This window comes from Tachyglossus aculeatus, chromosome 2 (assembly GCF_015852505.1).
Source record: "Tachyglossus aculeatus isolate mTacAcu1 chromosome 2, mTacAcu1.pri, whole genome shotgun sequence".
In the NCBI taxonomy this organism is placed as follows: Eukaryota; Metazoa; Chordata; class Mammalia; order Monotremata; family Tachyglossidae; genus Tachyglossus; species Tachyglossus aculeatus.
The window spans coordinates 157,328,913-157,343,537 of NC_052067.1; the positions used below are offsets into that span (position 1 = coordinate 157,328,913).

The window sequence follows — 14,625 nt, forward strand, 5'->3', positions numbered from 1 at the left end:
CAGGGAACGTGTCTACCAAGTCTGTCGCACTGTAGTCTTCCAAGTGCTCTGTACACAGTGAGTGCTCAATACATATGATTTATTGCTTGCTCTAATGGGATGGCTCTCTTCCTCCCTTCAAGGCCCTACTGAGAGCTCACCTCCTCCAGGAGGCCTTCCCAGACTGAGCCCCTTCCTTCCTCTCCCCCTCGCCCCCCTCTCCATCCCCCCATCTTACCTCCTTTCCTTCCCCACAGCACCTGTATATATGTTTGTACATACTTATTACTCTATTTATTTTACTTGTACATATCTATTCTATTTATTTTATTTTGTTAGTATGTTTGGTTTTGTTCTCTGTCTCCCCCTTTTAGACTGTGAGCCCACTGTTGGGTAGGGACTGTCTCTATATGTTGCCAATTTGTACTTCCCAAGCGCTTAGTACAGTGCTCTGCACATAGTAAGCGCTCAATAAATACGATTGATGATGATGATGATGATGGAAGATTTTGGGGAGTTTCCTCCCACAACACATGTGGCCCTGACAGGTTATCCACTAGAACTAGTGGACTCAGGAGAGGAAAAATCAGTTGTGCGCACTGTTGTGCACAAATTGTGACAGCCGAAATAAAACTCTAAAGTAAGCATTACGAGCACAAGACTTCCATGTTCGCGGTCCAGATTACAAAATAACAAATATGTAGTCTCTTAATTTTGGCAATTCATCTACTTTATTATCGATCAATCGTATTTATTGAGCGCTTACTGTGTGCAGAGCACTGTACTAAGCGCTTGGGAAGTACAAGTTGGCAACATACAGAGATGGTCCCTACCCAACAGTGGGCTCCCAGTCTAAAAACAGAAGCCTTCTCAGCTCTTAAAACACTGGGAAGGCTTGGGCTATGGCCCGCAACTCTGCTCTCCCTGTGCCTCTCCATGTTTGAACTCAATCAATCGATCAATGGTATTTACTGAGCGCTTACTATGTGCAAAGTATCTGTACTAAACACTTGGAAGAGTGTAATACGACAGAGTTGGTAGACACGTTCCTTGCCCGCAATGACCTTCCAGTCTAGAGGGAGAAGAGCGTGGCTCAGTGGAAAGAGCCTGGGCTTTCGAGTCAGAGGTCATGGGTTCAAATCCCGGCTCTGCCAACTGTCAGCTGTGTGACTTTGGGCAAGTCACTTCACTTCTCTGTACCTCAGTGACCTCATCTGTAAAATGGGATTAAAACTGTGAGCCCCCCGGGACAACCTGATCACCTTGTAACCTCCCCAGCGCTTAGAACAGTGCTTTGCACATAGTAAGCGCTTAACAAATACCATCATTATTATTACTATTATTTCCTCGATGGCCAAGGTCATAGGAGGGCAACTTGGGGAACTGGTGGGAATTGAGGCTACCTTGAAGATGCTTTGTTTTCCCAGCTGGGACTGGAATTCAACCCACCACTAAATCCTGCAGGTCCCACCTTCACAACATCACTAAAATCTGCCCATTCATTCAATCGCATTTATTGAGCGCTTACTGCGTGCGGACCACTGTACTAAGTGCTTGGGAAGTCCAAGTTGGCAACATCTAGAGACGGTCCCTACCCAACAGCGGGCTCACAGTCTATAAGGCCCTTTCCTCTCCATCCAAACTCCTACCATGTTAATAGAGTCACTCGTCCTATCTGAATTACTGCATCATTCATTCAATCGTATTTATTGAGCACTTACTGTGTGCGGAGCGCTGTACTAAGCGCTTGGGAAGTCCAAGTTGGCAACATCTAGAGACGGTCCCTACCCAACAGCGGGCTCACAGTCTAGAAGGCCCTTTCCTCTCCATCCAAACTCCTACCATGTTAATAGAGTCACTCGTCCTATCTGAATTACTGCATCATTCATTCAATCGTATTTATTGAGCGCTTACTGTGTGCGGAGCGCTGTACTAAGCGCTTGGGAAGTACAAGTTGGCAACATCTAGAGACGGTCCCTACCCAACAGTGGACTCACAGTCTAGAAGGCCCTTTCCTCTCCATCCAAACTCCTACCATATTAATAGAGTCACTCGTCCTATCCGTCTGGATTACTGCATCATTCATTCAATCGTATTTATTGAGTGCTTACTGTGTGCGGAGCACTGTACTAAGCGCTTGGGAAGTCCAAGTTGGCAACATCTAGAGACGGTTCCGACCCAACAGCGGGCTCACAGTCTAGAAGGCCCTTTCCTCTCCATCCAAACTCGTACCATGTTAATAGAGTCACTCGTCCTATCTGAATTACTGCATCATTCATTCAATCGTATTTATTGAGCACTTACTGTGTGCAGAGCACTGCACTAAGCGCTTGGGAAGTCCAAGTTGGCAACATACAGAGACGGCCCCGACCCAACAGCGGGCTCACAGTCTAGAAGGCCCTTTCCTCTCCAATCCAAACTCCTACCATATTAATAGAGTCACTCGTCCTATCCGTCTGGATTACTGCATCATTCATTCACTCGTATTTATTGAGCGCTTACTGTGTGCGGAGCACTGTACTAAGCGCTTGGGAAGTCCAAGTTGGCAACATCTAGAGACGGTCCCTACCCAACAGCGGGCTCACAGTCTAGAAGGCCCTTTCCTCTCCATCCAAACTCCTACCATGTTAATAGAGTCACTCGTCCTATCTGTCTGGATTACTGCATCATTCATTCAATCGTATTTATTGAGTGCTTACTGTGTGCAGACCAATGTACTAAGCGCTTGGGAAGTCCAAGTTGGCAACATCTAGAGACGGTCCCTACCCAACAGCGGGCTCACAGTCTAGAAGGCCTTTTCCTCTCCAATCCAAACTCCTACCATGTTAATAGAGTCACTCGTCCTATCTGAATTACTGCATCATTCATTCAATCGTATTTATTGAGCGCTTACTGTGTGCGGAGCGCTGTACTAAGCGCTTGGGAAGTCCAAGTTGGCAACATACAGAGACGGTCCCGACCCAACAGTGGGCTCACAGTCTAGAAGGCCTTTTCCTCTCCAATCCAAACTCCTACCATATTAATAGAGTCACTCGTCCTATCCGTCTGGATTACTGCATCATTCATTCACTCGTATTTATTGAGCGCTAACTGTGTGTAGAGCACTGTACTAAGCGCTTGGGAAGTCCAAGTTGGCAACATCTAGAGACGGTCCCTACCCAACAGCGGGCTCACAGTCTAGAAGGCCCTTTCCTCTCCATCCAAACTCCTACCATGTTAATAGAGTCACTCGTCCTATCTGAATTACTGCATCATTCATTCAATCGTATTTATTGAGCGCTTACTGTGTGCAGAGCGCTGTACTAAGCGCTTGGGAAGTACAAGTTGGCAACATCTAGAGACGGTCCCTACCCAACAGCGGACTCACAGTCTAGAAGGCCCTTTCCTCTCCATCCAAACTCCTACCATATTAATAGAGTCACTCGTCCTATCTGTCTGGATTACTGCATCATTCATTCAATCGTATTTATTGAGCGCTTACTGTGTGCAGAGCGCTGTACTAAGCGCTTGGGAAGTCCAAGTTGGCAACATCTAGAGACGGTCCCTACCCAACAGCGGGCTCACAGTCTAGAAGGCCCTTTCCTCTCCTTCCAAACTCGTACCATGTTAATAGAGTCACTCGTCCTATCTGAATTACTGCATCATTCATTCAATCGCATTTATTGAGCGCTTACTGTGTGCGGAGCGCTGTACTAAGCGCTTGGGAAGTCCAAGTTGGCAACATCTAGAGACGGTCCCGACCCAACAGCGGGCTCACGGTCTAGAAGGCCCTTTCCTCTCCATCCAAACTCGTACCATGTTAATAGAGTCACTCGTCCTATCTGGATTACTGCATCATTCATTCAATCGCATTTACTGAGCGCTTACTGTGTGCGGAGCGCTGTACTAAGCGCTTGGGAAGTCCAAGTTGGCAACATCTAGAGACGGTCCCTACCCAACAGTGGGCTCCCAGTCTAGAAGGGGGAGGCAGAGCCTCCAGGCCTCCTGCCTCTCCTCACTCCAGGCTCTGCTTCAGTCTGCTGCCCGGATCATTTCTCTACAAAAGCAGTCAGGACATGTCACCCCACTTCTCCAAAAATTCCGGTGGTTGCCCACCCACGGCTTCACGGCATTCCATCAAATTGCTCCCTCCTCACTCACCTCGCGACTCTCCCACTGCAACTCAGCCCACACGTTTCGCTTTCCCAATGCCACCCTTCTCATCGTGCCTCCACCTCGCCCGTCTCACCACCGACCCCTCGCCCCCGTCCCCACCTCTGGCCCGGAACGCCCTCCCTCCTCTAATCCGACGGACAAGTACTCTCCTCAATCAATCAATCAATCGTATTTATCGAGCGCTTACTGTGTGCAGGGCACTGTACTAAGCGCTTGGGAAGTACAAATTGGCAACATAATGATGGCTGCTTCCACTGAGAAGCAGCATGGCTCAATGGAAAGAGCCCGGGCTTTGGAGTCAAAGGGCATGGGTTCGAATCCCCGCTCCACCACGCGTCAGCTGTGTGACCTCGGGCAAGTCACTTAACTTCACCGAGCCTCGGTTCCCTCATCTGTAAAATGGGGATGAAGACTGTGAGCCCCCCGTGGGACAACCTGATCACCTTGTATCCCCCCCAGCGCTTAGAACAGTGCTTGACACATCATCATCATCATCGTATTTATCGAGCGCTTACTGTGTGCAGGGCACTGTACTAAGCGCTTGGGAAGTACAAGTTGGCAACATTATAGAGACGGTCCCTACCCAACAGCGGGCTCCCAGTCTAGAAGGGGGAAATACCTCCGGGACTGCCGGCTTTTGAAACCGTCTCTAATGGGAACAAGTGTGGCCTAAACTCCCTCTAAATTGTAACCTCCTCGAGGGCGGGGAGTATGTCTACATGTACTCCCCCAAGCGCTGAGTACAGTGCTCTGCCCACCGTAACTACTCAGTAAATACCACTGATTGATTAAGTGCCTGCTGTGTTCCAAGCACTTGGCTAGGCGTTGTGGTAAAGATAAGATTCACTCATTCATTCATTCATTCATTCAATCGTACTTATCGAGCACACTTTGCTAGGCGTTGTGGTAAAGATAAGATTCATTCATTCATTCATTCATTCAATCGCATTTATCGGGCGCTTACTGTGCGCAGAGCACTGTACTAAGCGCTTGGGAAGTCCAAGTTGGCAACATATAGAGACGGTCCCGGCCCAACAGTGGGCTCACAGTCGAAAAGGGGGAGACAGGGAACAAAACACGGTACGGAGTAAGCGCTTAACAAATGCCGTCATTAATGAGCGGGTCGCTTCCAGCGGGCCCGTTCTGGGGGAATCGTCAGTTGTATTTATTGAGCGCTTACTATGTGCACAGCGCCGTACTAATGGAATGAGATGTCAGGCCACAGCCTCCGTGTAGTGAGTTTGGCTTTAGCGAAGAAAGAGCTCACCCTGTTTGGCTTCATTGAGCTTTCCCAGGGCGGTCCTGGCGGTTGCTCTCCTGGCGTACGCTTTCGAATAGGAGCCATCCAGCGAGATGGCTTCGGTGCAGTCCTTTTCCGCCTCCTCGTACCTCGAGTGGAGGGTGAACAATTAGAGGAATCACGACGGCACCCGCGGCCGCCTCCGAGCACCAACCGTCCACTTCAATCCACCTGGTCGCTAGCGGGGTCAGGCAGGGAAGCAGCGCGGCCCGGTGGAGGGGGCCCGGGAATCGGAAGGAGCTGGGTTCGGATCCCGCGCCCGCCGCCTCTCTGCTGGGGGTGGGTGACCCGGGGCGGCCGGTCCCGTCGCTTCTCCGTTCCTCGGTCACGTCACCCGTAAAATGGGGACCGAGACCGTGAGTCCTGAGCCGGAAAGGGCCCGTGTCCGATCTGAGTACGTTGTTATCTACCCCGGGGCTCGGTATAATGCCTGACGTAGAGGAGGCATTTAACAAATACCATAAAAAAAAAAGACATCGGCAGTGATTTATTTTTTAAATAAACCTAACCTATTCCTAAATCGAATCTGTCTTCCTTGAAGACCCCACCCTATTATCCAATTGGTGAATGGCGTTTATTGGGCAGGCAGTCGATATGAGGCATCAGAGAAGCAGCGTGGCTCAGCGGAAAGAGCCCGGGCTTTGGAGTCAGAGGTCATGGGTTCGAATCCCTCTCCGCCGCCTATCTGCTGTGTGACCTTGGGGAAGTCACTCAACTTCTCCGAGCCTCAGTTCCCTCATCCGTAAAATGGGGATGAAGACTGTGAGCCCCCCGTGGGACAACCTGATCACCTGGTATCCCCCCCCAGTGCTTAGAACAGCGCTTTGCACATAGTAAGCACTTAATAAATGCCATTATTATTATTATTATTTCTACTGTGTGACCTTGGGAAAGTCACTTAACTTCTCAGAGCCTCAGTTACCTCATCTGTAAAATGGGGATGAAGACTGTGATCCCCCCATGGGACAACCTGATCACCTGGTATCCCCCCCCCCCCAGTGCTTAGAACAGCGCTTTGCACATAGTAAGCGCTTAATAAATGCCATCATTATTAATATTATTATTATTATTATTATTATTATTATTATTATTATATCTGCTGTGTGATCTTGGGAAAGTCACTTAACTTCTTGGAGCCTCAGTTCCCTCATCTGTAAAATGGGGATGAAGACTGTGATCCCCCCATGGGACAACCTGATCACCTGGTATCCCCCCCCAGTGCTTAGAACAGCGCTTTGCACATAGTAAGCGCTTAATAAATGCCATCATTATTAATATTATTATTATTATTATATCTGCTGTGTGATCTTGGGAAAGTCACTTAACTTCTTGGAGCCTCAGTTCCCTCATCTGTAAAATGGGGATGAAAACTGTGAGCCCCTCCGTGGGACAACCTGATCACCTGGTATCCCCCCCCAGTGCTTAGAACAGCGCTTTGCACATAGTAAGCACTTAATAAATGCCATTATTATTATTATTATTTCTACTGTGTGACCTTGGGAAAGTCACTTAACTTCTCGGAGCCTGAGTTACCTCATCCGTAAAATGGGGATGAAGACTGTGAGCCCCCCATGGGACAACCTGATCACCTGGTATCCCCCCCCCACCACTGCTTAGAACAGCGCTTTGCACATAGTAAGCGCTTAATAAAGGCCACCATTATTACTATTATTATTATATCTGCTGTGTGACCTTGGGAAAGTCACTTAACTTCTTGGAGCCTCAGTTACCTCATCTGTAAAATGGGGATGAAGACCGTGAGCCCCACGTGGGACAACCTGATCACCTTGGATCCTCCCCAGCGCTTAGAACAGCGCTTCGCACATAGTGAGCGCTTCCCCAATACCAAAATTATTATTATTATTAGAACCACTGAGGAGCAGCGTGGCTCAGTGGAGAAGAGCCCGGGCTTTGGAGTCAGAGGTCATGGGTTCGAATCCCCGCTCCGCCACATCATCAATCATATTGAGCGCTTACTATGTGCAGAGCACGTCTGCTGTGTGACCTTGGGCAAGTCACTTCACTTCTCTGAGCCTCAGTGACCTCATCTGTAAAATGGGGATGAAGACAGTGAGCCCCAGTTGGGACAACCTGATCACCTTGGATCCACCCCCAGCGCTTAGAACAGTGCTCTGCACATAGTGAGCGCTTAACAAATGCCATTAAAAAAAAAAAAAAAACACTGCCTCAAAGAGAATATTCAAAGGAACTGAAAACTGGTTTGCGAAACTGAGAAACTACACCGCGGAGAAGGAAATGAATCATTCTCAAGCTGGGAATCATGAAAATCGATGAAAGGAAGCGGGATGGATTTTTCTTTTATTTCCTCCCGGAATTGGGGCCGATCTGCTCTCCCCCGGAAAGGTGGCCACGTACGGCGGGTACTTACTTTTGAATTTTTAGATAGGCCATGGCTCGGTTCGCCGGGAGAAGGGCATTGCCGCCGTCCGCTGCCATCCCGCGGGTGTAGCATTCGATTGCTCTTTCATATTTCCCCTCTTTGAAATAGCCATTACCCTTTCAAATCACAGAAGGGAAAAAAAAAAATAAATAAAGGCAGTGTGCCCAGCGCAACTCTTAATATAGCCTTAAACGTCGACAAGGAGAGGCAAATGCAAGGACACAAAGAAAGCAAACATCTGCTAGGGAATATCATCATCATCATCAATCGTATTTATTGAGCGCTTACTGTGTGCAGAGCCCTGTACTAAGCGCTTGGGAAGTACAAGTTGGCAACATAGAGAGACAGTCCCTACCCAACAGCGGGCTCACAGTCTAAAAGGGGGAGACAGAGAACAAAACCAAACATGCTAACAAAATAAAATAAATAGAATAGATATGGACAAATAAAATAGAGTAAAAAAAATATGTACAAACATATCTACATATATACAGGTGCTGTGGGGAAGGGAAGGAGGTAAGACGGGGGGGATGGAGAGGGGGACGAGGGGGAATATACGTCGCAATGGCCAATTTGATACTAAAATTTGGGGAATATTGTCCCTTGTCTTTGCTTCATCGTTCCGGCCGCGCGAATTATACAGAGCGGTCACAGACTCAGTTGCCCCTGTCGTCCATCACATCGTTTCATCTGGGTTTAACTGTCTCCATTCCTGCCAGGACCCGCTATGTCAAATAATAATAACAATCGTGGCATTTGTTAAGCGCTTACTATGTGCAAAGCACTGTTCTAAGCGCTGGGGGGATACAAGGTGATCAGGTTTGTCCCACGGGGGGCTCACAGTATAATAAGATGATAATAATAATAATGATGGCATTTATTAAGCGCTTACTATGTGCAAAGCACTGTTCTAAGGGCTGGGGGGATACAAGGTGATCAGGTTTGTCCCATGGGGGGCTCACAGTCTTAATCCCCATTTTACAGATGAGGGAACTGAGGCTCAGAGAATAATAAAATAATAATAATAATAATGATGGCATTTATTAAGATCTACTATGTGCAAAGCACTGTCCTAAGCGCTGCGGAGATTACAAGGCGATCAGGTTTGTCCCACGTGGGGCTCACAGTCTTCATCCCGGTTTTACAGATGAGGGAACTGAGGCTCAGAGAATAAGAAGATAATAATAATAATGATGACGGCATTTATTAAGCGCTTACTATGTGCAAAGCACTGTTCTAAGCGCTGGGGGGATACAAGGTGATCAGGTTTGTCCCACGTGGGGCTCACAGTCTTCATCCCCATTTTACAGATGAGGTAACTGAGGTTCAGAGAATAAGAAGATAATAATAATAATAATGATGGAATTTATTAAGCGCTTACTATGTGCAAAGCACTGTTCTAAGCGCTGCGGGGATTACAAGGTGATCAGGTTTGTCCCACGTGGGGCTCTCAGTCTTAATCCCCATTTTACAGATGAGGCAACTGAGGCTCAGAGAATAATAAGATAATAATAATAATGATGGCATTTATTAGGTGCTTACTATGTGCAAAGCACTGTTCTAAGCGCTGGGGGGATACAAGGGGATCAGGTTTGTCCCACATGGGGCTCACAGTCTTCATCCCCATTTTACAGATGAGGTAACTGAGGTTCAGAGAATAGTAAGATAATAATAATAATGATGGCATTTACTAAGCGCTTACTATGTGCAAAGCACTGTTCTAAGCGCTGGAGAGGTTACAAGGTGATCAGGCTGTCCCACGGGGGGCTCACAGTCTTCATCCCCATTTTACAGATGAGGTAACTGAGGCTCAGAGAATAGTAAGATAATAATAATAATGATGGCATTTATTAGGTGCTTACTATGTGCAAAGCACTGTTCTAAGCGCTGGAGAGGTTACAAGGTGATCAGGTTGTCCCAGGGGGGACTCACAGTTTTAATCCCCATTTCCCAGATGAGGGAACTGAGGCCCAGAGAAGTGAAGTGACTTGCCCAAAGTCACACAGCAGACATGTGGCAGAGCGGGAATTCGAACCCACGACCTCTGACTCCAAAGCCCGGGCTCATTCCATCATCATCAATCGTATTTATTGAGCGCTTACTGTGTGCAGAGCACTGGACTAAGCACTTGGGAAGTACAAGCTGGCAACATATCGAGACGGTCCCTACCCAACAGTGGGTTCACAGTCTAAAAGGGGGAGACAAAACCAAACATACTAACAAAATAAAATAAATAGAATAGATACGCACAAGTAAAATAAGTAAATAAATAAATAGAGTAATAAATATATACAAACATATATACAGGTGCTGTTTCTACTGGGCCACGCTGCTTCTTCTCTCTCTATCTACCCATTTCAACTCCATCACTACTTGCTACTTTCTCTCGCCACCTGGATCACTGTCTTGCTCAACTGAGGAGACCCGTCAATCTCTTAGATTGTACTAAACGCTTAGTCCAGTGCTCTGCACGCAGTAGGCACCCAATAAATACGACTGAGTGAATGAAGGAATCTCTTCCGTCCATCTGCAGATCAAAACTGCGTAGATGAAAACTATGTTGCCAACTTGTACTTCCCAAGCGCTTAGCACAGTGCTCTGCACCCAGTAAGCGCTCAATAAATACGACTGAATGAAGGAATGAAAGAAAGAAAACGGGAGCGTCTGACACCCAAGGCGTTGGAAAGCTTTAGCCTCTCCTTTTAAAATGTGCCAATTTAGGCAACTTGTTGCCAACTTGTACTTCCCAAGCGCTTAGCACAGTGCTCTGCACATAGTAAGCGCTCAATAAATACGATTGAATGAATGAATGAATGAAAGAAAGAAAACAGGTGTGTCTGACACCCAAGGTGTTGGAAAGCTTTAGCCTCTCCTTTTAAAATGTGCCAATTTGGGCAACTGGTTGCCAACTTGTACTTCCCAAGCGCTTAGCACAGTGCTCTGCACATAGTAAGCGCTCAATAAATACGACTGAATGAATGAATGAATGAATGAAAGAAAGAAGACAGGGGAGTGTCTGACACCCAAGGTGTTGGAAAGCTTTAGCCTCTCCTTTTAAAATGTGCCAATTTGGGCAACTTGTTGTCAACTTGTACTTCCCAAGCGCTTAGTACAGTGCTCTGCACACAGTAAGTGCTCAATAAATACGATTGATTGATTGTAAAAGAGGCAGACTCCAGCCCAGGCTGGCCTTAGAATAGCTTCACCGCACTCTTGGACAAACAGGTATCCTAGCCGACTACATATATATTATGCATTATATAATATGTATGTGTGTGTATATATATATACATATATATTATGCATTATATAATATGTATGTATATATATAATAAGAGTAATAATTGTAGTATTTGTGAAGGGCTTACTACGAACTAAGTACTGTATTTAGCACTGGGAGCGATTCTGTCCTTAGCAGTAGGTGGGGGGGGGGGGGGAGATTGCATTTACAACCAACATTTTAAAGAATAATATTTACAGAGAAGCAGCGTGGCTTGGTGGAAAGAGCCCGGGCTTTGGACTCAGAGGTTAGGGGTTCGAATCCCGGCTCCGCCACAAGTCTCTGAGCCTCAGTTACCTCATCTGTAAAAATGGGGATTAAGACTGTGAGCCCCCCGTGGGACAACTTGATCACACTGTATCCCCCCTCAGGGCTCAGAACAGCGCTTTGCACATAGTAAGCGCTTAACAAATGCCAACATCATCATCATCAATCGCATTTATTGAGCGCTTACTATGTGCAGAGCACTGTACTAAGCGCTTGGGAAGTACAAATTGGTAACATATAGAGACGGTCCCTACCCAAAGGTTGAAGACTGAAGAGTGGGCAATGCGTGGCCGGAGGGGAGCATTTGGGAGGTGCCCTTGATCTTGGGGCGGGAGCAGGGTTTTCAACTGGCCTGGAGTCAGAAGGACCTGGGTTCTAATCCGCCATCTGCCTGCTGTGCGACCTTGAGCAAGTCATTTCACTTCTCTGTGCCTCGGTTTCCTCACTTGGCAAATGGGGATTAAGACTGGGAGTCCCAGGAAGGGCAGGAGCCGTGTCCAACCTGATTACCTTCTATCTAATACCTTGTATCTAAATGTTAGATTTTTAGACTGTGAGCCCACTGTGGGGTAGGGACCGTCTCTATATGTTGCCAACTTGTACTTCCCAAGCGCTTAGTACAGTGCTCTGCACACAGTAAGCGCTCAATAAATACGATTGATTGATTGATTGATCTACCTCGGTGCTTGGCACGTGGTAAGTGCTTAACAAATGCCATCATCAGAAGCAGCGTGGCTCAGTGGAAAGAGCCCGGGCTTTGGAGTCAGAGGTCAGGGGTTCAAATCCCGACTCCGCCAATAATAATAATAATAATAATAATAGTGATGGCATTTGTTAAGCACTTACTATGTGCAAAGCACTGTTCTAAGCACTGGGGGGATACAGGGTGATCAGGTTGTCCCACGTGGGGCTCACAGTCTTCATCCCCATTTTACAGATGAGGTAACTGAGGCGCAGAGAAGTTAAGTGACTTGCCCAAGGTCACACAGCAGACACGTGGAGGAGCCGGGATTCGACTTTGGGCAAGTCACTTCACTTCTCTGGGCCTCAGTTCCCTCATCTGTTAAATGGGGATTAAGGCTGTGAGCCCCCTGTGGGACAACCTGATTACTTTGTATACCCCCAGCGCTTAGAACAGTGCCTTGCACATAGTAAGCCCTTAATAAATACTGTCACTATTATTATTATTATTATTATCACTCTAAAAGAAAATCAGGTTGGAGATAATCCTTGTCAATCAATTATATTTATTGAATGCTTACTGTGTGCAGAGCACTGTTCTAAGCGCTTGGGAAAATACAAAATAACAGAGTTAGTAGACAAGTTCAGTGCCCACAGTGAGCTTAGAAGATAAATATATTACAGATATGACCGTAAGTGCTGTGGAGCTGAGGGAGGGGTGAATAAAGAGAGAATAATAGAGAAGCAGCGTGGCTCAATGGAAAGAGCCTGGGCTTTGGAGTCAGAGGTCATGGGTTCAAATCCCGACTCCGCCAATTGTCAGCTGTGTGACTTTGGGCAAGTCACTTCACTTCTCTGGGCCTCAGTTCCCTCATCTGTAAAATGGGGATTAAGGATGTGAGCCCCCCATGGGATAACCTGATCACCTTGTAACCTCCCCAGTGCTTGGAACAGTGCTTTGCACATAGTAAGCGCTTAACAAATGCCATTATTATTGTTATTAATCAATCAATCAATCAATCGTATTTATTGAGCGTTTACTATGTGCAGAGCACTGTACTAAGCGCTTGGGAAGTACAAATTGGCAACACATAGAGACAGTCCCTACCCAACAGTGGGCTCACAGTCTAAAAGGGGGAGACAGAGAACAGAACCAAACATACCAACAAAATAAAATAAATAGGATAGAAATGTACAAGCAAAATAAATGAATAAATAAATAAATAGAGTAATAAATATGTACAACCATATATACATATATACATACATATATACATATATTATTATTAAAGATGCAAATCCAAGCGCAGGGGAGATGCAGAGCTAGTGGGAGAAGAGGAAATGAGGGAAGATTTGGGGAGGGCCTCTTGGAGGACATGGGCTTTTAATTAGGCTATGAAGGTGGGGGGAGTGACTGTCTTTCAAGATTCATTCATCCATTCAATCGTATTTATTGAGCGCTTACTGTGTGCAGAGCACTGTACTAAGCGCTGGGGGAAGTACAAGTTGGCAACATCTAGAGACGGTCCCTACCCAACAGTGGGCTCACGGTCTAGAAGGGGGAGACAGACAACAAAACAAAACAGATTAACCAAATAAAATAAATAGAAGAAATGTGTACAAGTAAAAATAGAGTAATAAATATGTACAAACATATATACAGGTGAAGATGCGATTGGGGAGGGAGTTCCAGGATGTGGGTGAGAGAGAGAAGCAGCAGCGTGACCTAGATAGAGCACAGACTGGACTGGGAGCCCAATCTGTGAGCCCACTGTTGGGTAGGGACTGTCTCTATACGTTGCGAACTTGTACTTCCCAAGCGCTTAGTACAGTGCTCTGCACACAGTAAGCGCTCAATAAATGCTATTCATTGATTGATTAGGGAAAAAAAAGGATCTGGGTTCTAGTCCCGGCTCTGCCACCTGCCCGCTGTGTGACCTTGAGCAAGTGGCGTCACTTCCCCGTGCCTCAGTTACCTCATCCGTAAAATGGAGATTAAGACTGTGAGCTCCCTGTGCGACAGGGACTGGGTCCAACCTGATTATCTTGTGTCTACGCCGGTGTTGAGAACTGTGCCTGACAAAGTAAGCACTTAACAAGGACCGTTTAAAAAAGAGTCAGCGGTGAGACAGAGGAGCCCTAAGTGCAGTCCCCCCCTTTTAGACTGTGAGCCCACTGTTGAGTAGGGACTGTCTCTATATGTTGCCAACTTGTACTTCCCAAGCGCTTAGTACAGTGTTCTGCACACAGTAAGCACTCAATAAATACGATTGATGATGATGATGCACCTGTATATATGTATATATGTTTGTACATATTTATTACTCTATTTATTTATCTTACTTGTACATGTCTATTCTATTTATTTTATTTTGTCAGTATGCTTGGTTTTGTTCTCTGTCTCCTCCTTTTAGACTGTGAGCCCGCTGTTGGGTAGGGACTGTCTCTATATGTTGCCAACTTGTACTTCCCAAGCGCTTAGTACAGTGTTCTGCACACAGTTAAGCGCTCAATAAATACGATTGATGATGATGATGCACCTGTATATATGTATATATGTTT

At 46.5% G+C, this 14,625-nt stretch overlaps 1 protein-coding gene across 1 annotated transcript in view; it reads right to left on the reverse strand.

Moving 5' to 3' along the window:
• The window catches only part of RPAP3 (RNA polymerase II associated protein 3), an 82,095-nt gene that overhangs the window by 10,632 nt on the left and 56,838 nt on the right, over positions 1 to 14,625 (reverse strand). The window contains exons 9-10 of the mRNA XM_038740966.1: positions 7,824 to 7,951; positions 5,402 to 5,523 (exon numbers count right to left, since the gene is read on the reverse strand). Coding sequence (XP_038596894.1) covers positions 5,402 to 5,523; positions 7,824 to 7,951 — 250 coding nt within the window. The remainder of the gene's footprint in view (positions 1 to 5,401; positions 5,524 to 7,823; positions 7,952 to 14,625) is intronic.